The 24,401-nt window shown below is 45.1% G+C and overlaps 1 protein-coding gene across 5 annotated transcripts in view; it reads left to right on the top strand.

The window, feature by feature from the left end:
• Positions 1–2,194: 2,194 nt before the first annotated feature.
• Positions 2,195–24,401, top strand: part of NRG2 (neuregulin 2) — a 184,483-nt gene continuing 162,276 nt past the window's right edge. For all 5 annotated transcript variants that reach the window (XM_047098632.1, XM_047098551.1, XM_047098486.1 and 2 more), the window contains exon 1: positions 2,195–2,942. In XM_047098632.1, the coding sequence (XP_046954588.1) occupies positions 2,195–2,942 (748 nt within the window). The remainder of the gene's footprint in view (positions 2,943–24,401) is intronic.

Here is a 24,401-nt window from a genome sequence, read left to right as displayed (position 1 = left end):
CCAACAAGACTGGCTCTCTTAAGAGAGCTGACTTTAGATCGTTTTCTTCCTTCCCTCCTTTCTTCACTGAAGATTTGCTGATCTCTGTTCTATGCCAGCCACTGTGTTATAGTGCTCCAGAGACTAATAGGACATAGTCCCTGCCGTTAAGGTGCCGGGTCTAATGGGTCTAATGCAAACCCACTAACAGCTGCTTTTAGTATAGGTCGGTGCCATCCAGTAATATGTATGAGGCCCATGGTTACACGAAAGAGGAAAGGATTAATTCCATCATGTTATGTGTATGGTTCTGGGGATGGAGATAGATGTGAGGAAGGGAGAGATGAGGTATAATGCTGAGCTGGGCCTTGGGGAAAGAATAGTTTTCCCAGATGGACAAGGTTGAGGTAAGGCTTCTGGACACAAGAGACATTATCTGTGAAAGCACAGCAAGAAACAGCATGCTGTGCTGAGGATTCCTGGGGTGGTGGGTTGGCTCCCAGCATATGGAGCTGGTTAGGTAGAGGGAGCCCATGAAGAGTCATGCTGAAGAGTCTGTGGACTTGATTCCTCCGAGCAGTGGCATGGCCATCTCATATCTACATTTCATCTTTAGAAGGGTGACTCTGACGGTGGTAGCACTGGAGGAGGGCGATGGGGCAAAGGGTGCAGAGACTAGTTAGGAAGTGTGGCGGTAGCCGAGGTGAGAGATGATGAGCACTTGGACCTCAGGCATTCACAGCAGGGCTGGAGAGGATACACTGGAGATTTTTTAAAAGGTAGAGCAGAAGGACTTGGTGATTGATTGGATGAGGGAAAATAAGGGGAGACCATGGGACTTATTTGAAGGGACCAGGTGGCCAAGTATAAAATACTGCCATTGACAACTATAGCGAGTTTGGAGTGGGGTGGGAGAAATAACACTGTTGGCTTTGGATATGTTAAGTTTGAGGTGTCTCTTCGACAGCTAGGAAGGGTTTAGCTCCATCCTTCCTTTCCAGAATAGCCGTCCAAGCCTAAGCCAGACATCCCTGGGCTGGCTTCCTGCGGGGCCCAGGCAGGGGTAAAATTCTCTAAGACCTGAGTAGAATTCCTGAGTTCCACATCCTTCAAGGATATAAGAATAAGCTGGGTATTGAAAACTAGATCCTTATTGATAGGAGGAGAATGGATCCTGGATTTGCTTTTTTAAATCAGATGCCGGCTCCAGTGGACCAAACCCTTCTGCCTCTTGCAAGCATCAGACTTCTACAAAGAAACCTTTTCCTATGGAGCAGCCAGCCTCTGGCCCTGACAGGCTCTGGCTCTCAAGCTGGCTCCCGAGAAGCCCCCTACCTCCCTTAGGGAACAGCTTTTTAAAAGAAGATGAGGTTGTGCAATGCCTGGCCCTGTCTAGCAGCTGCAGAAAGCCCAGAGTCTTGGGAATGGGCCCACTCCCAGCCACCACCCTGGTGGCGTTAGGTGTCCTCGATGCCGAGACAAGACTCCACGTAGCCCTAACTCTTTCCAAAAATGATGGGACTGGAATCCTTCCCCACCTCAATTCATACTTCTAGAGCTCACTAGGTGTTGGCAGGGCCGAACACGTGGGGTCGACTAGGGGCCGGCCTCTAGGGTCCTGCCAAGGAAGGGGACAACCCAGGAGGTGGAGGGCTGGCCCGCCACACCTCGCGTGGAAATCTCCCTGGCTGCTCCAGCTGATGGCCAAAAGGCAGGGGCACACCCTGTGTCCCACTCCCACTTTCATAGGACGGTGCCAGAATCCCTTATCTCTACTCCGTCCTCTCGTCACACACTGCCCTACTGTCCTGCCCATAAATCCCAAGAGCTAAGGTAGCGCGATTCCTCCCGCGCCCCTGCGGGCCCCGAAGCCCGGCGCTAAGGCAGTGCAGTCCCAAGCTTCCCCTGCAGAAGCCGCGCTCCTCACTCGGTCCGGGGGTAGAGGGGGCGCGAGAGAGCAAGTGGGCGGGCGTCCTATTCTCCGCATCCTCCTCCAGGTCCTGGCGCGCAGGGTGGGAGCGCCGCGCGGCTCCGCGCTGCGCATCGCGGCCCGCTTGCCGCCTGCCCCCTGCCCTAGCTGGGCCGCCTCCCCGGGCTGCCGGTGGAGGGCTACGAGGCGCTAACGTTACGCTGTTTCCGGTTTTCTAGCGGGCTCTGTTTCCCCTCCCAAGGCGGCGGCGGCGGAGCGGCGGAGCCCCCCAAATGGCCTGGCCAGATGCGGCAGGTTTGCTGCTCAGCGCTGCCGCCGCCGCCACTGGAGAAGGCTCGGTGCAGCAGCTACAGCGACAGCAGCAGCAGCGGCAGCAGCAGCAGCAGCAGCAGCGGCAGCAGCAGCGGCAGCAGCGAGAGGAGCAGCAGCAGCAGCAGCAGCAGCAGCAGCAGCAGCAGCGAGAGCAGCAGCAGGAGCAGCAGCAGCAGCAACAGCAGCATCTCCCGTCCCGCTGCGCCCCCAGAGCCGCGGCCGCCGCAACAGCCGCAGCCCCGCAGCCCCGCAGCCCGGAGAGCCGCCGCCCGCTCTCGAGCCGCAGCCGCCGGCGGCATGAGGCGCGACCCGGCCCCCGGCTTCTCCATGCTGCTCTTCGGTGTGTCGCTCGCCTGCTACTCGCCTAGCCTCAAGTCGGTGCAGGACCAGGCGTATAAGGCACCCGTGGTGGTGGAGGGCAAGGTACAGGGGTTAGCCCCGGCCGGCGGCTCCAGCTCCAACAGCACCCGAGAGCCGCCCGCCTCGGGTCGGGTGGCGCTGGTAAAGGTACTGGACAAGTGGCCGCTCCGGAGCGGGGGTCTGCAGCGCGAGCAGGTGATCAGCGTGGGCTCCTGTGCGCCGCTCGAAAGGAACCAGCGCTACATCTTTTTCCTGGAGCCCACGGAGCAGCCCTTAGTGTTTAAGACGGCCTTTGCCCCCATCGACACCAACGGCAAAAACCTCAAGAAAGAGGTGGGCAAGATCCTGTGCACTGACTGCGGTGAGTCGCCCCCTCCCTCTGCTAGAGAAAGGGGGGAGGGGAGAGGTGGTAGAGAATGGGGGTGGGGCGGAGAGGTGCTGCAGGTGCCCAGGCCTGGCAGCGGCGGGCTGCTGGGGGGTGGGGCCGCCCCTGGGCAGGGCGCCTGGCACGGGTGGGTGAGGGGGTTGGGGTTGGGGAGAAGGAGGATCGGGCTTAAAGTGTGCCAGGGGTGGGGGGCGGGGGAAGGCGCTGGCCTGTGCCAGCAGCGATCTGCGGCTGATGTATGGCAAGTGGAGCTGGAAAGCTGCCATCATAGCCCAGTAGCGGCAGGAAAAACGGAGAAGTCCGGGCGGTGCTGGCCCGAGGCTCAGTGAGTCAGGAGTGACCCTCGGAGGCCTTGCCCGCTCTGCTCCCATGGGCCTGCCTTGCTCAGGCTGGAGAGGGTCTGCAGGAGCAGCCGGGCAGACTCCCAGCTTGTGAAGGCCTCCGCTTACAAGTTCTCCTAGGGAATGATGGCCCCCGCCCCCTCCTTCCTCTCCTGGGCTCCGGGTTCTGCTCATCCACACCGCTGGCGCAGACAGAGTTGGACTTTTTATGCTACTGTTTTCCGTCCTCCATGTGGCTCGGGTGTTTTCTCCATTGTGATTGCCCGTCTTTGCTAAGCAGTTAGCATGCTTTCTCTTAACGTCCAGGACCATCGAGCAGACACCTCTCTTGGCTGTTTCTGGGAGATTTCACTAGGTCTGTTGATGGTGATGACAGTGAAAGAGAGTAACTTACTTCTGCTGAATGCTGTAAGTTCAAGCTCTGACATCTTACTGGCAGGATGTGTTGACTGCGTCTCTCATCTTCATGGTTTTGGGCGCTGCACAGGAACGCAGGTGACTGGAAACAAAACACTGAAATCTGTAGGTCTCTGTAGGTGGGAGTGGAGGTCTCCCATGACAAAAGTCAAAGAAATATCAGTTTAAGAGCTTTTGTTTCTTATCCCTGCACCCAATACTTCTCAGTAAGGTATTTCAAACCAAATCGGCCCCATACTGGAGTATTTGGTATTAGCTTATCTTGTGCTTATTCATATTGGGGTTTCATTTTGTCCCAAGTAAGGCTGAATTTGGTGCTTGCTGTGTGACTCTGAGCTGTGTAATCACTGAATTGTGACAGATGTCCTGTATGGCCATCGAAGTTGGCTTGTTTACCAGTTTACCAATTGGTTCTAGATAGGCTTTGAGAAGCAAAGAATGTGTAACAGCTCATAGGAGGTTTTGCTGCCCTTACCTTTCTAGATCAATGCCTTTGACTTTTGGAAGCTTTCCTCCTCTTACCAACCGCCCCCCCCCCCCCGCCGCCGTCCTTCAGGAGACAAATTTTAATTTAGTGGTGGTAGTATATCTAGGCATTATGTTGAACAGTGATCACTTTGATCAGAAGAATCTTGAAGTATCTTAATAAGGAGGGAAAAACTTTGGTGGTAACAGCAGTTTCTCTCTCTGACATTGTTCTGAGGAATATTGTTGACTGCTCTTTAATGTCTTAAATGTTTTATGATGACAAGTTGAGACCAGTTAAGAATGTCTAATTTTTTATTGTTAAGTATTTTATCTGAGACCCCGTGGGGAGCTGTGGATCTGTATTGTGCAGTGGGAAATAGATAGTAAAAACATTTATTGAACCTTGTCCAAGGACAGCTTCTGTTTTGGTTTTCGGTGAGTTGCTCCTGAATATGCACAGGGCACATCACCACATAATCCCTAGTCTGGTCCACTGAGACCCAATGGTGATTGTCAGGTAATCCCCTGTCTTCCTCCTCCTCCTTTACTCCTTCCCTCCTGACAATTATGCCTTGTTCGTTTTAGTGAGAGTTTAATAGTTTAATAGTTGAATGTGTGATCAGGAAGGATTTGGAGGTCAGAAATGTTGTCTGCTTTGAGCTTATGATCGCCTCATATGATTGAAATGGCATGGGTAGTATAGTGCCCAGAAGATACTGCAATCCGTGCTAAGGAGAAGGCTCTCCCACACTGCAAATTGTCAAGGAGCAGGAATGAGCATGGAAGTAAACACTTCAGAAATGCAAATATTTTTGCTTTGAGTTGATAACATATAGATCTGGGTCAGTTCAGGAGGGGGGCTTTATACAAGGGGATTAGAAATTAAAGGACATATTTTCGAGAGGAAACTTGTGGAACTGGTGATCGTGTGGCAGAAGAGCATAGACTACATTTTCCTATTTTCGACTACGGGGTTAAAGAAAGCAGAAAGCGTGCACTGGTGATGGTATATTAAATAAGGAAACAAAATCATCCTAACTAACCACAACACCTTCCTTGTGTTCAGCAGGAAATAACTAACAAATTCATTTTCTGTTTTCTGTCTCTAAAGAAAGCCCTCTAGGCCACAGGGTCATTGGGAACATTTTCTCCTTGGAGCAGATCTGCCCATTGCAAAATAGGGAAACTGGCACTCAGAAACTGTCATCATGGCCGTTATATTGAGCAACTGTGGTTGAATTGTTACTTTGTTTAGCCAGTTCCAGCTCTGAATGTGTCTGGATTCAGAGAGGTATGGTTCCTGGGGAGATCATCTAGAAAGGTGTGTTTTGGTGGGCCAGGACTTTGGGATAATATACCATATAGAGTGATACTGAGCTTAAAAGTTAGCAAATGTCTCAGTAGCATCAGTGAGGGGTCATACTGGACCCTTTCTAGAAGGTCCTCATAATGGCTAATTTCACCGCAACTGTAGAATATCGATTTGAAGCATGTGAAATCTGGCTGCAATAACAGTATGTGTCAGAGGGGTATTTTTATAGATCTCATGTGTATCATTCATCCAAAATTACTACCTCTGGTGGTAAAGAGTTGAGTAAAATCTTTGCATTTCTAAGATTGCATACATGAGGTGTTTTCTATGCCTTCTGTGGAAAGGAGATGAAAAAGAGTTAGAAAGAAGTCTTAGAGATTAGCAACTCTGTACAAGGCATCCTGTTCTGCAAACAGGCCTGCATTTTAAACAATGGTTGCATATATTTTGGTATAATCACACCCTATCTTGTTGTTTTCCTATGTATATGCTTTTAAGCTGTTTCCTTGTTGAATAGACACAGCCGATGTGTTACCAAAAAAAGAAAAAAAAAAACAAAAAAAAACCAGATCATTCTTCCTTTGGAACTTTCTGACTTGCAGTTTTCTTCCAATGTATAGTGTTCTTTGTTGTTAAAGATGGAAAAGGTGTATTCCTGGAGCACTTTACATTCATTCAAATAGTTTTTAATTAATTTGACATCCAGATTCACATGTTAGGGGAAGGTGGTTCACAAAATTTGGTAAAGCAAAAGTGACTGCATATTTTTAAAATGCTGTTTATTTAAAGAATCTTTTCTTCCCCAGCCAGCTGGAAACCCAGCTGTGCTGCAGCTTGAAGATGGGAAAGTGAAACTAGACTAGAAACTGACCATCCATGGTGGTAAGGACAAGGCTTGGTTATAGATTTAGGGGTAGCATTACTATCATAAAGTCATTCGTTCTTTCAGTGGCTGCTTTCCATAGCAGATTTTAATTCTTGGCAGTGGGAATCATATTTTATCTTTGAGGTCCTTCTCCTACCTCTCCTGGTCCCTGATGTTGGTACTGTGCTGGTTTATAGAGGGACTCTCCTGAGGGTCTTTTGAATGAATGAAGTCAAGTGAAGTTAAAAAAGCAAGCCTCCAGATTAATACTAAAACAATCTTAACTCTGATCTGTGACACCAAGTCTCAAAAGCTGAATTTGATGATAGCCTTTACCTGTCGCTATGGGAACCTTTTTTCCAAAGGAGTAGTTATCAACTAGAGTACTTAACCACAATGTGCTTAATCACTGTGCTGATTAGTGTTAATGGGATTTGAGCAGTGTCAAGAATAAAGGTCTTGCTGGAGAGGACCCTCTTTTTTTTTCTTTTTGGAGAATAGATTACCACTCCCTCACCCTCATGTTTAAATGAAAATAAAACAACTAAAATAAAACAACTAACAGTTTGAGTTAACAAATATCTTGGGAACTAGAGAGGGTGGCGGATTAACTAACTAGGTGACTCACTTCTTGGTTCCAATCCTCTTTACCGTCTTTTATTATCTAGGACATTTTCATTTTATTTCCTAATAGTGAGTGCATCAATAGCTTTTTTCCTTATAAAATTGTATTTAGCTTTTTGAGTATGTAAAATATTTATACGCCTTATTCCAGAAAGTACATACAAATATATGGTGAATGGGGTGCTTGGTGTCTGATGCTTAATCTCAGCTCAGGTCTTGATCTCAGGATTGTGAGTTCAAGGCCCATGTTGGGCTTTAAAAAAAAAAAAAATACGTGGTGAAAAGTCTCCCTCTAAGCTACCTGTTCCTAAGGCAATTGAAAAATGACAAATTCTTGAAATGTGTACTTCTCTAAAAGTAAAATGTTTGTCAAAGAAGCCATGTTTTTCTCTTAAAAGATGGAGAATGTTAATTTTGCCAGTGAGTCAGTATTATGGGAACTTCTTCCCAAGATAGATAGATATATATATATATATATATATATATATATATATATATATATATATGTTCACCACCCTACCTCGCAAATATAACCCTTGGGTCAGGAATGAAAATCCCAAATTGTTTTCCAGATACTTTGCCTTTAAGAAGTTTTCTGTGACAGTGAATTCTGTGATGAATCTTAATTGGGACGCTCAAAGGAGAGATGCAAAGATTTGCCACTGAGCTTTAGGGCCATAGCTCTGCCAGTACAGCAATTCCTACTGTTTCACACTCTTGATAATCTCACAACAGAATCCGTGTGAGAAATCACATGATTCCATATGTGGAAAGAGAAAACTCTACAGTGCATGATTGCTTTGATTTTCATTTAGAAGCCAAGTCGAAGACTTCAGCTGTTGATGAAGAGTTTGATTTTGACTGTATTCCTGTACAATTGGTAAATTCTAGGACTAGCCACTTGAATACTATTTTGAAGTACGTTTAAGATAACCAATTTGAATGTAGTGTTGAGATTTCAGAGCATCGGGGAATCGCCACTCGAATACGTAAGCAAAAAACAAATATGGAAATCCAACAGTGGAAGTTTTTAACCCTCAGTCTTTCTGGCTTAGTGGCATTTGGTAATTCCGCACACTGATTTGGAAAAGGAATGTTAATATCAATGAAGTTTCCCCTGTGCAGTCTTCAACAACTTGTTCTGGGGTCTTTCTTTCCAAGGTCTGAAGCGGTGGCAGTATAATTTGAACCAAAAGTAAAAACCTCCCCCCAGATTTTCAAAGGTATGTGAAATGGGGATTTTTGTCTTGTTTCTAGTGAATTAATCTTCCCCTCCTACTCACTTATTGGAATTAGCGCTTATAAATAAAGTCAGTTTATGAATTTCAAGAGATGATATAGGCAACACGTTAGAAAACTGGGGAAAGTAAGTGAATTAACCGGTGGAAGTGCTAAATTATGACAAGTCTGTGAAATTAGTCTCCTTTAAAAACATCAGTGCACACAGGTAAATCTTTGTGAAGTAGAGCTCCATGTTAGGCTATGGCAACTGTAGGAGCCCGGAGGGTGACTAAAAGGCATCAGGATGACTTGAAAGAGGACATGCTGTACTCAGGCAAAGAGCTTGGAGCTCTTGCCAATCTGGGGTCAAAAGACAGAGATTCATGTTGACTAAGAGCATTTGCTATTAATCAGCTGTGATGTTTTTCGATAATTATAAATGAGGCTCAGTTAAGGAGCCTTCTTTCTCTGGCGAGTTGCCTCTGGCCAAGTGTGGTATATGAGCTCCATTGTACAGTAACATTCCCTTCCCACTCTGTACTTGCAGTGAGAGCCAAGTTACCTCTCCAGGGACCTTCTCTGGGACAGAGCCTGTTAGCTCCTCCCTGTGCCTCTGCTCAGGACCTGGCCATGCTGCTTGCCTCCTGGGGTGGTCTGGAGGCAGTTAATAGTCCATTTACCCTTGCAGATGTGTCCAGAGTGGCAGAGGCACAGGTATCCTAGAGACTTCCGTATACTATAGCAACACAGCCCCCCAAGATGTGACGTTCAGGTCGCTTTTTATCCTTTTTTTCAGAAACAGAATCTTTAGTGCTTCTCTTTTGTCTTCATAGATTTCCTGCCTTGTGCTGATGACATCGGCTTCCCCCTCCTCTTTTCCCTCACTGATCTGTTTATTCAGACTGAGGATCTGTCTTTGTCCTCTAGGCTAGGATGTTTTACTTGGTCTTGATCTTGCTATTGGTCCGACTAACAGAAGACAAACTGAGCTCACATTCCTCAGAACTGAGTGAGAGGAAAGTCACCACATGACTAAATACCTGGTTCAGTCCCCGGGACAGTCAGGACATCATTAATTCGATTGTGACAGTGATGCATTTTGGTATTCCTGAGGTTGTATTACTAAGAGAGCTTGGTTTCAATTCCATCTTTCGAATGCTTGCTTCAACAAATACTTCTAGGTGTGCTCTGTGTAAAGAACTAGGTACTTTCTGGGTAGTTATATCAGACACAGTTCCTGTCATCAAGGAGTTTACAGTCTGGAAGTACAAAGATAGAGCAGCAGTTCAATCCAGAATATGATAAATGCCGTAAGATACCAGCGTAGTGCTTTTGGGAGCAGGGGAAGCATCTTAGAGGAAAAGAAGATCATATTCAGTTAGAGGATTAAAGAAAGTTTCTTGGAGAAGTAGTTTGAGATGGGATTCTAACAGCCAGGGATAGTTGAGGTAGGGGTGGTTTAGAGATAGAGACCAATTGATTGACTACATGGATTTCATGCAGAGAGAGCCACCATTCTCTTCAGCGGAGGGGCATATTTGTAGTATGCGAAATAACCAGAATGGAAAGGAGAACGGGAGAAAGGGTCTGGAGAGGTAGATGAGGGTCACATTTTCACCTGTTTTGAATGCTAGGCTGAAGACTTTATTTGCAATCACGCAAGTAGTATTTGAACGTTAAGAGCAGTTCAGTAATGTTTTGTGGTCATCGGTGAATGGGTCTTGCACGTATTTTGTTAAATTTATCCCTAAGTATTTCAGGTTTTCTGGATGCTACTGTGAAGGGTATTTTTGTTTAATTTTGTTTTCCAGTTATTAATTGCTAGCGTACAGGATGATAATTTTTAAAATCTTGACTTTGTATCCTGTGACCTTAATAAATTCACTTATTATTCCTAGTAACTTTTTTGGGTAGACTTCTTAAGGAGTTTTCTCTGTGTACATGACTATGTTGTCAGTGAAGAAAAGACAGTTTTACTTTTTACTTTCTAACCTGTTTGCCTTTATTTCTTTTTCTTTCCTTATTCCACCGGCTAGCACTGCCAAGGACAATGTTGAATACAAGTGGTGAGAACAAACATCTTTGTTCTAGTCATGGTGGAAAGCATTCAGACCTTCACCATTAAGTATGATGTTAGCTGAAAGTTTTTCATAGATGCCCTTCCTTTAAAAAAATAAAAATTCTACCAAGTATGGTATAATGACTAAGAATTTGGGCTTTATAGCCAAACAGACCTGGGTTTGGAAACTGTCTTCTACATTTTCGAACTCAGTGATGTTGGGCAAATTACTTTCCTATAAAATGGAGATAGTGATAGCACTTAATAGGATAGCTGTATTAAATGAGATAATACGTGTAGAATGATTAGCACAGCACCCAATAATAAATGTTAAAAAATATTAATTATTAACTAAATCTTATGAGATCAATGTGAGCAGGACAACTAATAAGTGAAAATTTTAAGTTCTAGAAGCAGACTGCAGGCAGGCAAGGGGGAGATTTTCACCAACCACTGTATTTTTAACCCAGATGTCCCTATTTATCTCAATACAGTCACTGGGTAGGGCTGGTTGAGGTGATGAGAAGAGAAGGGATTATGTGTGTGGTCTCTCTGTAGGGAAGTTCATGCTGGTTCTATGGAGGTCCCAACAAGGCTATCAGTCTTGATGTATCCATGGCTCTCTGTTGATCAATATTCTGAGAAGCCCACAGATAGATACTGCTTTTCTCTGTTTCACAAATAGGATGGCTATGACTAAGATCCATACTCCAAAATGTGCATTTCAAAATCTCAACATGCTTGTGGGGTCCACGTTCTGGAGTCCTGCAAGGCCTGCTCTTTGACTATCACTGGTTTTAGCTGTTATTAGGAGGAGCTGCTGAAAGTCCCTGGAAAATGGCTGACAGTGTCTTTTCTTTTTTCCCCACCCCAAAAGAGCAGATCCCTGACTCATCCTGCTTTAATTTGGGGGCTTCCAGCATTGGGGATGCTTTCACACTACACTATTCATATTCTGTCTTTCCTTGTTTCTGCACTGAATTGGTGTGGATCTAGGGGCTGCCCAGGTGTGGTCATGTAACAGGGGGCATTTTTGGAGTTTTGGGGTTTAATTTTCCATAATTGATTAACGTACGGAACCTGATGAAAGTATAGAATCGTAGATCCTTAAATGTTTGTAGGACAAAGATTCCTCACCTTGCCTTCTTCCTCTAAATATTTTTTGGCTATTATTAACCCTCAGATCCTGGGCTGACCACACATCCCCAACCTCAAGTATTCCTTATTATTTTCTTAGAGTTTTAGTATTTATGACCTGTACCATGCATATGACACGTATCATTTAATGCCATGCATTGTTAATTACCTTTTGATGGGTCAGTATCTTATCTACTTCACCTGATTGTAAAATCTTCGGGGGAAGTAAGTTAACATACGACAAATATTTGATTAATGGCTATTGCCAAGAAAGAAGGGAGTGAGTGGATCCTTTTTGCTTTCTCTACTGGCCACTTTTGCCCTAGACAAATTTCAAGGTTCTTCAAATGACAACTCAGACTAGACCAATCATAGAAAGTATTTTCAGACATTTTGATAAAGGGCAGAATTGGGTTCTCAGTTATATTTCTGTTCACTTTTCTTCCCCTTTGTAATCTATAGCATCTTCATTTTCTTGCAGGTAATTCTCTTTTCTTGAGTTTTAGAATTATGACTAGATGGTTTTCCTCACACGTGTTAATATTTTGGCTTGTGTTTCCTTTCTGTCTTTTGGTTACTTGGCATTCTGCAAAAAAATTCTCCAGTTTCACTTGCCATATGACTTTTTAGGATGTTCCCCACTTGGGTTTCTCACTGGAGTGTCCAGTTGCACTCAGTTACTTTGACGTGTTCATGCTTCAGGCTGAATATTTTAAGAAGTAAGAGGCATGACCAGGTGTCATCTGTAGTAAGCAGAGACCACAAATTACAAGTTGTTGTACCTCTCTGCCTAGTAGGCAGCTTGAGGGCTTCTGAAGGCTAGGACTGGTTCTTAGATCACAGTTGTTTGCTAAAAGGTCAGGGAGGGGAAACTCAGTGTTTCTTCATGTCTCTCTTCGGCATGTTCATCCTTTTTTTTTTTTTTTTTTTCAGTTTATTTATTTAGCTTGAGACAGAGAGAGAGTGCGCGTGAGCGCAAGCATGAGCAGGGAAGGGGCAGAGAGAGGGAGACAGAGGATCCCAAGCAGGCTCTGTCTGCACTGTCAGCACAGAGCCCAATGTGGGGCTCAAACTCACCAACCATGAGATCATGAACTGAGCCAAAGTCAGACACTCAACCGACTGAGCCACCCAGGAGCCCTGCTGGCAGGTTCATCCTTTACCATTTCCTTGAAATGAGGCATTTTTTTCCACATCTGCTTGGCTGATGTTTTGGGCGGGGGGGTTGAGGGTGGGTCTCAAGAGGGTTTTTCTGTTCTAGCTCAGAGTGCCTAAGGATCACTAGTCATCACTTTGCACAGGGCTATGGCACGCGGCTTCCTCAAGTCAATCCCTCCCACTGGTACCTGTGGCCATAAGTATAATCTCAGCAGAGTGCCTCACCACAGTTGCTTAGGCCAGTGATGAATATCACAAGCACTGCCTGATTGATGACTCTCTTTTGGAATAAGTTTGGCTTCAGAGAGGAGAGTTTAGTTACCAGTCAGGATGGAACAGATAAATTAAGGAGCTCTGTCATGTCTCACTTCCTATCACGGAATGAGAAAAAGAATAGCAAGGCTGTATCCAGTGCAACTTTCCCAGTATTGTCATTGGTTGATTGGATTTCAGAGGGAAAATAATAAAAAGACGAATTTTTAAAAAGGAAGAAACAAGTCTCAGCCCACAACATGATCCAATTGTCACAGAGTGAAACTAAAGCCCACAAGGGAAGAGCTTCTTTCAAAGGACACTGGGGCTTCCAAAGGCAGCTTCCCCTTAGTTGGTTTCCTTTTCGTAGTCATTCATGTGGGTTCATTTCTGAGAACTTGTTGGTGCTCCTTGCTTCTGAGAGCCCTTGGTGCTCCTTGCTTGGGTCTGCTGTCACACCTGCTTTTGTCATCATTGTAAGTGCCACTCCTCAGCCCCCATTCCCAAGAACCAGAGAAGTTGCCAGAAATTTCTAGTGCAAACTTTCCAATGCTTTCTTGGACGTTAGGACTGATGGACCCAATGAGAAGATAATGAACAAGGCCTGGGATAGGGACCGGTGAGGGAGGAATCACATATGACAAATCTGATGGAGTTTCAGGTCCTGTTCTTTTGGACAAAACATGGGGTTTTTCCAAGAAAGCCTCTCCCATACTTGCAAGTGTCATTTTCAAAAGGGAATGCTTTTTCCAAAAAGGCTAGTGACACGCATGGGGCCTCCTAGTAACGTGTATGTTTAAGTGTCTTGGCCAAGTACTGACAGTCATCCTTGAAGATGGCACTCCCAGGGCTCGGCCCAAATGATTCAGGCCAATACTGAGAAGAACCTAGGATGTGGAGCCAGGTAGTCATGCTGTGGCCCAAGCAAAACATTACCACCTCTGAGAGAAACTTCTTGCCAATGGGAAAGAATCTAACTTGTAGGTTGAAGGAGGCACATGGAGGGCCCCCAGATTGGGAGGGGCTTCCTGTCTTTGTTTCTCATTATGCAAATTATCTGAGTAGGTTTCTGCTGTGCGTGTTATGCTCTCATCTAACTGAGAGGGCAAATGGGAGCTGGAGCTGAGACTAGTTCCCCTGGGAATATTGTTTTCAACTCTGCCAGTTCCCACTGCCATCCCCCCGCCCCACTTCTACTTGGCCCACACTGAACATGGGCTCCTAGATTCTTCTGTGTGGTATCACAGCCTCAGGGCCTCTGGTGAATGAGCCTTAGGCCCAGAGCTTATTGTACAGAAGTAAAGGTTAAAGGCATTGGTTTTAGATTCAGTCTGTGAAGGAATCAATCACATCAAGTGCATAAAAGGTCCTAGTTGGTTTGATGGTCTTCACTGGACCAAGCTCACAAACCATATTTTTTTAAAGTGAGTACACAAGTTGACTTTTCTCATCTCTGAAGTTAAGTAACCACCTAGTCAGTCCAGAGGAAGGGTGAATGTTGTCATTGTAAGAGCAAAGTAGAAAAGGGCAATAGTGCTGCTTCTGTTCCTGTCTCAGAGGGTGAATGTTACTCTCTCTTCTACAGTTCAAAGATCACTTGCTTTGGAAGAGTTTGTTACTTGACAACTGTGAATTTGGGGAAGGGGTCATGGCTGGATTGCTATTGACCCATTCACCTTTAAAGACTGAGGCTGCTTTGTGGACCCTGCCATGGGTTCCTCCAGTGATGTTGTACACATAGTGTTTGGTTCCTTCCCCTCTTACATCCCTCTCATGTTTTTCCATCACTGGGTCTTCTTCTGACTGTCTTATAAGGATACAGCTCCTAAGGGGCTGCCCCTGGTTCTCTTCTCAATGTATGTAGTCTGTTCTAAAGTTTCAACTATATTAGGGCACCTGGGTGGCTCAGTCCGTTAAGCGTCTGACTTCAGCTCCGGTCGTGATCTCACGGTTCATGAGTTTGAGCCCTGCATAGGGCTCTCTGCTGTCAGCACAGAGCCCACTTCAGATCCTCTGTCTCCCTCTCTCTCTGCCCCTACCCAGCTTGCTCTCATGCTGTCTCTCTTAAAAATAAATAAACATTAGAAAGAAAGAAAGAAAGTTTCAACTATATAGCACATAGTGGTTAAGACTGCATGCTCCGGAGCCGACCTTGAAGGGTGAATCTTGGTTCTGTGACTTACTAGCTGTATCACTTTGGGCAAATTCATTAACCTCTTTTTGCCCCCAGTTCCCCAACTATAACATGGGGCTAATAATAACACCTACCACGTGACATTGGGGTCAGGTTTCAGTGAATTACTCCACATAAAGTGCTTAGAAAATTGCCTGCTTGGAGGAAACCTTCGATGCAGGCTAGCCGCAATTACTGTTGTTGACACGTCTGTTGTTAGTGGAAAGAAAACGGTTTGGGATTCAGACTGATATTTATTAAAATCCCGGCTCTGTTCCTTACTAGCTATGTGAGCTTGGGGAAAGTCGCTTAATTGTTCTGAGTCCCAGTTTCCACCTGCCTGTGGCACATTGTTTCAGGTATCTATTACTGCATAACAAATCACCCCAAAATGAAGTGGCTTCCAACAGCGACAGTTCTTTGTCATTATTTCTCAAAGTCCTGGGGATTGACTGGGCTCAGCTAGGAGGTTAGCATCTTTCATGTAATTTTTGGTCACATGGTGGCTGAACAGTCAGACAGTAGCTGAGACTGGGTCACTTCAAAGTTTCCTCTTGACATGTCTAGAAGCCATTGCTGGCCGTTCTCATCTGGGAGCTTAGCTGGGGTTATGGGCCAGGGACCTTACCTGAGAGCATCCCAAGAGAGGGCCAGGCAAAAGCTGAGTTGTCTTTTATGATCTAGCCTCAGAAGTCACTTCTGCCACATTCTGTTTGTTAGAAGAGAGTTAGTTACTAAGCCCTGACCAGGTTCAAGGGGAGCAGAGTTAGACTATTTCTTGGTGGAAGGATTGTCAAAGACTTTGTGGATATGTTTTGAAACCATTACAGTCTGCTTTCTGGTCACAAACCATTTATATGAAAAATACACTCATCCTCACCCCAAATCCTACTCCTTCAAAAAGGCTCATCTATTATGGTACCAGACTCAGGCTTAGACTTGGGCTCAGGGTCCAGGATCTCATCCTCTTAATCAAGTGTATATGCAGATGATGCTTCTCTAAAGCAGTTCCTTAGGTACAACAACTTGAGTATTGCTCCTCCTGACTTGAAGAAGTGAACTATAGGAACAAGTTATCTGACTGCCCTCAACCCCTGCCCGCGCCCCGCCCCCCCCCAAACCGCCATACAATGCTGGGATTGATGTAGGGTAACTGCCATAGTTGCCCCTTTTTAGAAATTGGTAATACTTAAACATTTTGAAGTGACTTTATTTTAAGTTTTGAGATAATTCAAAATGTGCAAGAAAGTTGCAAAAAGTACAAAGACTTTCCTTTTCCCAGCTTCCCCAAATTATACAACCATGCAAAATTATCAACACCAGGAAATGAATAAAAGTATTGATGTAATACTATTTTTTAAAGCTTATTTATTTATTTTGAGAGAGAGAGAGAAAGAGAGAAAGTGAGCAAGCAGAGGGTCAGAGAGAGGGAGAGAACGAGTCCCAAGCAGGCCCCATGCTGTCAAAGTGGAGCCCAACGCAGGGCTCGACCCCACAAAATGTGAGATCATGACCTAAGCTGAAACCAACAGTCAGACGCTTAACCAACTGAGCCTCCCAGGCCCCCCAGATGCAATACTATTAACTAATCTATAGACCTTATTCAAATTTTGCCAATTGTCTTACTAATGGCCTTTTCCTAGTCCAGGATCCAATCTAGAATCTCACATCACATTTAGTTGTCATGTCTCCTTGGCCTTCTATCTAAGGTAGATGTTCCCATTTGGAAGGGGGGCAACCAAAGCCACTAGTCCATTAGCAGTTCTGAAATCCAGCCTGGCATGTGAGTAGGCTCAGTCCTACTGTCTGCGAATGATTCTCTACTATTCTTGGTTCTACCCTATAGGCTCCTGGTTTTGCCCTCTAAATTATCCTTCCTTTTCCATAAAATATGGCCCATGTTTGCAGCTAAGGCCTTTACTCAGCGTTCTTTCAAGTGATGGTCAGTCAGGTGCAGCCACAAGAGAAGACACAGGAGAGGCACAAAAAGACAAAGGTTACTATACTCACAGGTCCTAGAGAAGGGCTCACCACATGCCACATAGGGTCACAGAAAAAAATGCCTGCATTGGGGCAGGTGACAGAAGACAAAAAAGTGCAAAAAGTATTAGGCCAGAGACTTTATTGGGATTTCCTTGGGAATAGAGACCCAGGACAGGGTGAATTATTTAGGATTGGCTGGTTTGAATAGTTTTGGTGGACTCTAAACTATAAGGGTGGTACCTGCTTGCCTGGTACCTGGTCCTGGGATGATTAAGGGGAAGGTAGAAGAGTATGGCTCTGAAGTGGTTAGTTTGCATGTCAAAGGCATAGTCTTGACACAGTCTTTTGCTATTTCTAAGTAGTGGCTAACCCTGACTGGTGCAGTCTCTCCAGACAGAAAGGGTTTTTTAAGATGTCAAAACATCATACTATATAGAAAATAAAAACTATATATAGCACACTCAGTCTACTTCCTACCTGTAGATGTTTGGGGGGTCTAAAGCCTTTTTATTTTGTAGCGCTTGGCCCCTTTTAGGCAGTGTTCTTGCTAGTACACTTCTTTTTAAAAATGTGTGGTCTGCCTATGAATCTTATCAGGGTTCACTATGTTAGACAAAAGCCACACCCTCAAATCTTACCAAGATGAGTTCGCCTCTACCTTGAGCTCCCTGTGGGCTGCTGTGGGACAACACCCTTGAGATTAGTGGAATCCCTATTCTTGATTGGAAAGGACCTGGGAGGCATGACCTTAAGATCATTAAGGGCCTTTTGTCTGTTGCAAAGATTCTTTGAGACATTGCTTTTGATTTTGCTGAGGTCCTAACAAAGGATACTATTCAAAATGCCTCAAACTGAGTTCATTATCCCCTTACCATATCCTATGTTGTAAAAGACACTCCCGTCTGAGATAACAACATCGATCTAGTCTTCCAAGCCATTAGGAACCTCAACATTGTCTTTGGTTCCTTTCTTACCTTCATCCCCGTGTCCAGTACATTGTCAAGTTCATGACAGTTTTTACTACTGCAAAGTTTCTTCAAAACAAGTCTTTTCATTCATGATGCTCTAGTTGGGTACTTGTATCTCCCTTAGACTGTCACAGTAGCTGCTAAAGGGAATTCCCCATTTTCAGAGTCTTTCTTCTATCATCTTTCCTGGAATTAGCTTTCTAAAGCAAAGTAATTGTGTCTGCCCAACCCAGAAGTCTTCATCAGCCTCTTATCATTTATAGGATAAAGTGAGAACGCCTTCACATGACATGCAGGGCCTTCCACAATTTGACCCAACTGGACTTTAAGACTGCAGCCCACTCTTCCACACTTACTCTTTGCTGGAGCCAGGCTGTGCCGTTTTGAAAATTTAGGACACATTTTACATTTTTCTTCCTTAATGCTTTTGTGCATTTTGTTTCCCTGGCTTGGTATGCTTTTCCTTTCTTTCTCAGTCAGTTGCTAGCCTCCTCATCCTTCAAAGTTCAGCTCATAGCCCACTTCTCCTCAAAGCTTTTTCTGATCCCCTCAGTCTGAATGAATCATGGCATCCTCTATGTTCCTGTAGCAGTTGTTAGCTCTTCTGTAATCGTAATGGTCTATTCTTTCATTTAGCATGGTCGGATAGGGAAGCAGGGTGTTTGTGTATGATCCCTAGCCTATGAGCTTCTGCTTCTGCTGCTGCTGCTTCTTCTTTTTAATGTTTATTTATTTTAAGAGAGAGAGAGAGAATGAGCACGAGCAGGGGAGGGGCAGAGAGAGAATCCAAAGCAGGCTCTAGGCTCGGAACCTTCAGCGCAGAGCCTGACGTGGGGCTCAAACCCGTGGACCACGAGATCATGACCCGAGCCAAAGTCGGCTGCCTAACCGAATGAGCCACCCAGGCGGCCCTAGACTATGTGCTTCTTGACTGTAAGATGGAACTGCAGCAAAGGATGTATTTTACTTATTTTTTTTGTGTGCCTTAGTTACGTTAGGTCGCTAACAACTGCCTGATGACTTGAAGAGAGAATGGATTCTACTGTACAATTAGAACTGGCAATTAGAATAAACGTCTGGTTCATGGAAGGAGATTGGCCTAGGTATGCAATATGTTGGCAGAGATGTACGAAAGTAGCAGATTGAGGCAGCTGCTTTAGATGAAAATTGGGGGTTGGTTTAGTTACCCAGGGCTATATTGGACTCTACTGTTACTGCTGCTGCTGTTTATACCAATGAAAACCAAATCTCTGATGTGTGCACTACAGTCTGTGTTTTATTAGCCTCAATGGGAAACACCTTGATTATTCAGGGTGCTTATTACTAAGCACCTCAGATTATTCAGGGCTAGGAGAATTTGGCTGTTCTGTATGCCATTGTATCCCTATCACTTTCATGGAACTCGGCATGTTACAGGATCTCCATAAATATCACTTGAGGGGAAAATGAGTGAAGAAATGATTTCTTCTCCTGTGTGACTCCAGAGTACCTACGTGTGCCATTCCCAAAGATCATAGCCAAGAGAGCCAGTTCAAAATCAGCCAAAGTTAAGAGAAGGCCTATTTATCACAAAGGATACATCCAAGGTCCTCTTGATACTCAGAGCTTTCTTCTTTGAGTATCAGAGCAGCTATTATGGGGGTTATCGGGGGCATTAGCACATTAGGATGTGGACAGAGTGATTGGTGGTAAGTGAGTGGCAGAACTGCCATAAAAATCAGGCTGTCAGAAGCGACAGAAGCTTCTTTTAGGTGGCCAGGAGGAGAGTCTGGGCTGTGTCCTCAGTCAAAGAAGAGGAGACTATTCAGGCATTGTCAGGTTTTCGGTTGTCGTTTTGCTTTTAAATGATGAGAGCCCTTCCTGGAAATCGGCCTTCCCAGGTCCAGTCTTAGCCCACTGCTTTCTCTGTGACCTTGTGCAGCCTGTCCTTGCACCCTGGGCTTTGTTTTGAGCTGACAAATGCTGGTTTCTTTTTCAGCTGTGAGAATTGGGGAGGAGAGAGTGTTTCAAGCCAACTAGGTGAGTGGCATGGCATCAAAAGAGATCCTGCATGGGTTTATAGCTTTTCTTTGAAAATTTTAGCAAAATCCCAGACTGAGGGACAATCTGGATGTCTGGAGCGCTGAATTTCTTTCTTGAAGCTGTGCTTCCCTGTATTCCTTTCTGAGTATCAAATCCGAGCAGACTCCCTGAGTCTGTGATTGTGATAATTGGATGGGAGGGATTGGGGCAATTTAGGAAGATGATGGGGGCCTGACCTCTTTCTGCCTTTGAAATCCACAAAGGAAGGAAAATGGGTAAAATGATAAATAGTTGATCAAAAATGGGGTGTGCCCCTCCTAAATTAGGACAGCTGGCTCCATGATAAAAATGTTTTACTGTTAATGGCCCTCAGGACCAGATGCTGTGAAAACAGAAGTTAAACTCTGACTTTGGACAGCTGTCTCCATGCAGGGAAGGCAGTGTAACCTCCTCTCTGCCCTTGTCCAGCTGTGGATTCCTCTAAGGAGGTCTCAAGAGTCTTGAGGTGGGGGGGACTTGTTGGGCCCATGTCTTTAGATTCCAGGGGAGGGGTAGATTCAGTTGACAGGTGCATCAGGGCATGTGGGTTTTGCATCTGCTTGACCTTTGGCTTGTCCTTGGGTACTCTGCGTGCTTGTTTTCGGCAGGGCTAGCTCAAGGTGACTTCTCTCCATTCCATAGGGCTGGCCTACTTGGTCTGTCCATACAAACCAATTTTGCTACACAACTGGGTGAACCATATGGCAGCCTAGATTACAGGGATTGTTGGCATTTGTCAACAGAGAGAGTGGGCTTTTTGGCTATGGCAAATCCCCCAGGTAGGGTTGCCACACCATCTGTGAACACAGCGTATAAGATCAGCTAGATGGGTAGGAGGCCCCATTCTCATTCACACCCTGCCTCCCAAAGAAAGGGAGAGGCAAGTTTGTCACCAAATGTTGGCTAATAGATATATAGTTTAGCTCCTTTATTGTTGTTTTCTTTGAAGGATGCTAGAGAGGTCTAGTAGTCATGTGTCTTGCCCTTGAGAGGTTTCCAGGCTAGTTGAGGATGTCCTATTCATATGAATCCATAGCAGGCGACATAAAACAAAGATATATAATAATTGCAAAAAGGGAAAATAGACTAAAGAATTCAGAGATGAGGAAGATCAGTGGGGGCTGAAATTTTCTGAACAGAGTTAGGACTGGAGGTCAGTCTTGAATGAATAGGTTTTTGGGATTTAGGAGGATAAGGGAAAGGCTTCTAGGCCAAAAGAACAATGTGAGCAGAAGTAGGGACAAGCAAGATGTCTTTACAGAACCATGAGGAGATTAGTGTGGTTGGAGTAGAGATAGTGGGGAGATAAGATTAGGAAAGCAGGGCAGAACCAGATTAAAGACGGTCTCCAGAGACAGGGGAAGGAGCATGGACTTAGTTCTGGAGGTGATATGGCCCCATTGTAGGTACTGGTGCAGAGATATGATATGAAGAGAGGAATGTTTGCAAATACGTTACATACACAATTCAGAGTGGACTGGAGTTGGCGAGAGATACATGTTCCAGAGATCAAGGAGGGAGCTATAAAGTCCTTAAAGCCATGAAAACTGGGGGAGAGGCAGGTAAACTATGCTGTTTCCAGAATCTGTAAGACTTCATCATGAGCTGGGAGGCAGCTGGGAAAGGGGTCATGAAGCGAAGAAAGGGGTCAAAGTTTAAACTTGGAAAGCTGGGAAAAATAATAGTGCCATTACAGAAATGGAGAAGTTGTGAGGAAAAGTAAATTAAAAAAAAATTTTTTTTAATGTTTATTTTATTTTTGAGAGAGAGACGCACACACAGTGTGAGCAGGGGAGGGGCAGAGAGAGAGAGGGAGACACAGAATCCGAAGCAGGCTCCAGGGTCTGAGCTGTCAGCACAGAGCCCGATGCGGGGCTCGAACTCACAAACTGCAAGATCATGATCTGAGCTGAAGTCGGACGCTCAACTGACTGAGCCACCCAGGTGCCCCCGAGAAAAGTAATTTTTAAGGAGGAAAATGACGAGTTTGGCAATGATTTTATTTACTTAACAAACACTTATATGACACTTACTATGAATTTGGCACTGTACTAACCACTATATAAGCATTAACTCAGCTCTTATAACCATATAAAAGAAATACTTTATTGTTATCCCCTTTATCACAAAGGAGAAAACTCATAGGTGCAAAGGTTAAATAATTTGCCCGATATCGAAGCTGTCAGTAAATGGCAGAGCCAGCATTCTGAACCCAGGCCATAACTCTAGGCTTCCCCTTGTGAATGGGAGACCCAAGCAGAAACTACAATGGACAATAGGACCTCAAAATATTTGTTAGCTGCCGCCTTTGTGCAGAACTCATTACAGGAAATGTAAAAATGGGCATGATATGGATATACCATTAAGGAGCTGGTGCAGTTCTAGTGAGGGAATGGCAGGTCGTCCAATCGTTGTTAAAGGGCACTCAGTGTTGTGCTATGAGAGGCACATAAAGTGAGGAGCAAATGCCTATCTGGTTAGAGACATCAGAAAAGACTTGAAGAAGGAGGAGATGGGATTGTAGATAGACCTTGAAAGAGGAGTCACCTTGGACTTTGATAGTTGGTAGCAGGGGAAGGTCATTCCAGGTAGAGAGAAGAACTTGAATAACATCATGGAGGAAAGAAAGTTCCAAACATATTTTGGGACCAGCACAGGGCACAGGACCTAGCTCACTAAATGTTTGCCCCGGGATGGGAAGTGGTTTAGTGAGACTGCGACGTAAGAGGTGGACAGCAGTGAAAGAGGGCTGGCTCCCTGGAGAGAGGATCCCATTGGAGATGTAGAATTACAAGTCCACAGCGTACAAATGAGGAGGGGGTAGCTGATGCCATGAGGGCAGAGGACTCCTGCAGGGAAGCTGAGAGCTGAGGATGGAGATTTTTTGTTTTATGATGCAGATATGTAAGCTATTCTTCCTTTGGGATGAGCCCAAATATTTCCTAAAATAAGGCCTGTGGGCTTGCGGGTGAGGGTCGTTCCTCCCCTAGATTGGAAGACCATTTCTGACTCTCTCCCTTTGTCCTTCAGGGGTCTCCCAGCCATCTGGAATAAGTGAATGTCTCGTCTTCATTGTTCCCTAAGTACATGTAGACCAGGATCCTAGGACCCTTCCGCCTGGACTGAACAAGGAATTAAGAGATGAGGCCATGTGCATGTTATGGGTGCAGAGGTGATATTTCAGGGAATCATGGGTTTCCTGTGTGGTAAGAAACTTATGTGGTTGTTCTGTTACATGCCATAGGCAAGTGACTTCCAGAGGATAGGCAGAGCATGGTGTCTTCCAGTATTGCATAGCCCCGTAGGCCTTTAAGGATCATTCCAAGGAAAACAGTGTCGAGGAGGGACAGAACTTAAAAATATAGAGGTCAGGCATTACTTAAGGACTTCTTCAGGGGACATGCTGGATTGATCCTAACCTCACACTTATCTCATAAAACAGACAGCACTGTCCTAGGAGAGAGACGTCACTTTAAACTCCGATTTGCCACTTACTAGCTCTGTGACCTTGGGACAACTGACCTTTGTGAGCCTGTTTCCTTAACTGGAAAATAAGGCTAACGATACTTTTCTTTCCTGACACAGATATAAATAATATCTGTGAAAGCGCTTTGAGATTGCAAAGTGCTGTACCAGAATGTTCTCTGATTGTTACAACTACAAACCAGTTTACTCAGTCTTAAAGATTACTGTCCTGGGGCACCTGGGTGGCTCAGTTGGTTAAGCGTCCAAATCTTGGTTTCTGCTCGGATCATGATCTCATGGCTCATGAGTTTGCACTGACAGTGTGGAGTCTGCTTGGGATTCTCTCTCTCTTCCTCTCTCTTCTGTCCCTCCCCTGCTCACGTGCTGTGTCTCTGTGTCTCAAAAAAAAAAAAAAGATGACTGTCCTGAGTGTGCTTTTTGCATAACCTCTTCATAGTCCCTCTGCCAAGGACTTAAAGGGCAAGGCCACAGAGTGGGAGTTTGAGGCATGGCATGGAGTTTTTCCTCTGGCAGACATATCCTATTTCACTGGCTCTGTGAAACACTTCCCCTGCTCTGTACATGAACATCTCGGAAATGTGCCTGTGCCTTACAGTTGATGGCACAGTAGATGTGATGAAATCAGCTAACTCTTTTCTTGGAAACAGGCGGGCCACATCTACAAACTCTTTCCTTTTTTTCTATATGAAAAGCTATTTTATCTCAACCTTTGCTAGAGAAGATCTTGCTGAAATGCATGGGGGCATTTCGCTGCCTCAGCACTTGTGGAGCTCAGTCTGCCCTTGAGCATCGCGTCATGCATCGTGGTTCTCCTTTCTTGCTGCACAGACCTCTGGAAGCAGAAGTTTGGCTTGAACATATATTCCTGGTTTGGGGATGTATCCTGCTTCTTGATTTAAAAAAAAAAATC

The sequence above is a fragment of the Lynx rufus genome, unplaced genomic scaffold (assembly GCF_022079265.1).
Source record: "Lynx rufus isolate CCGP_SWC_20201006 ecotype Redwood Valley unplaced genomic scaffold, mLynRuf1.p SCAF_1, whole genome shotgun sequence".
Lineage (NCBI taxonomy): Eukaryota > Metazoa > Chordata > Mammalia > Carnivora > Felidae > Lynx > Lynx rufus.
This window is presented reverse-complemented; position numbering and strand designations above follow the sequence as displayed.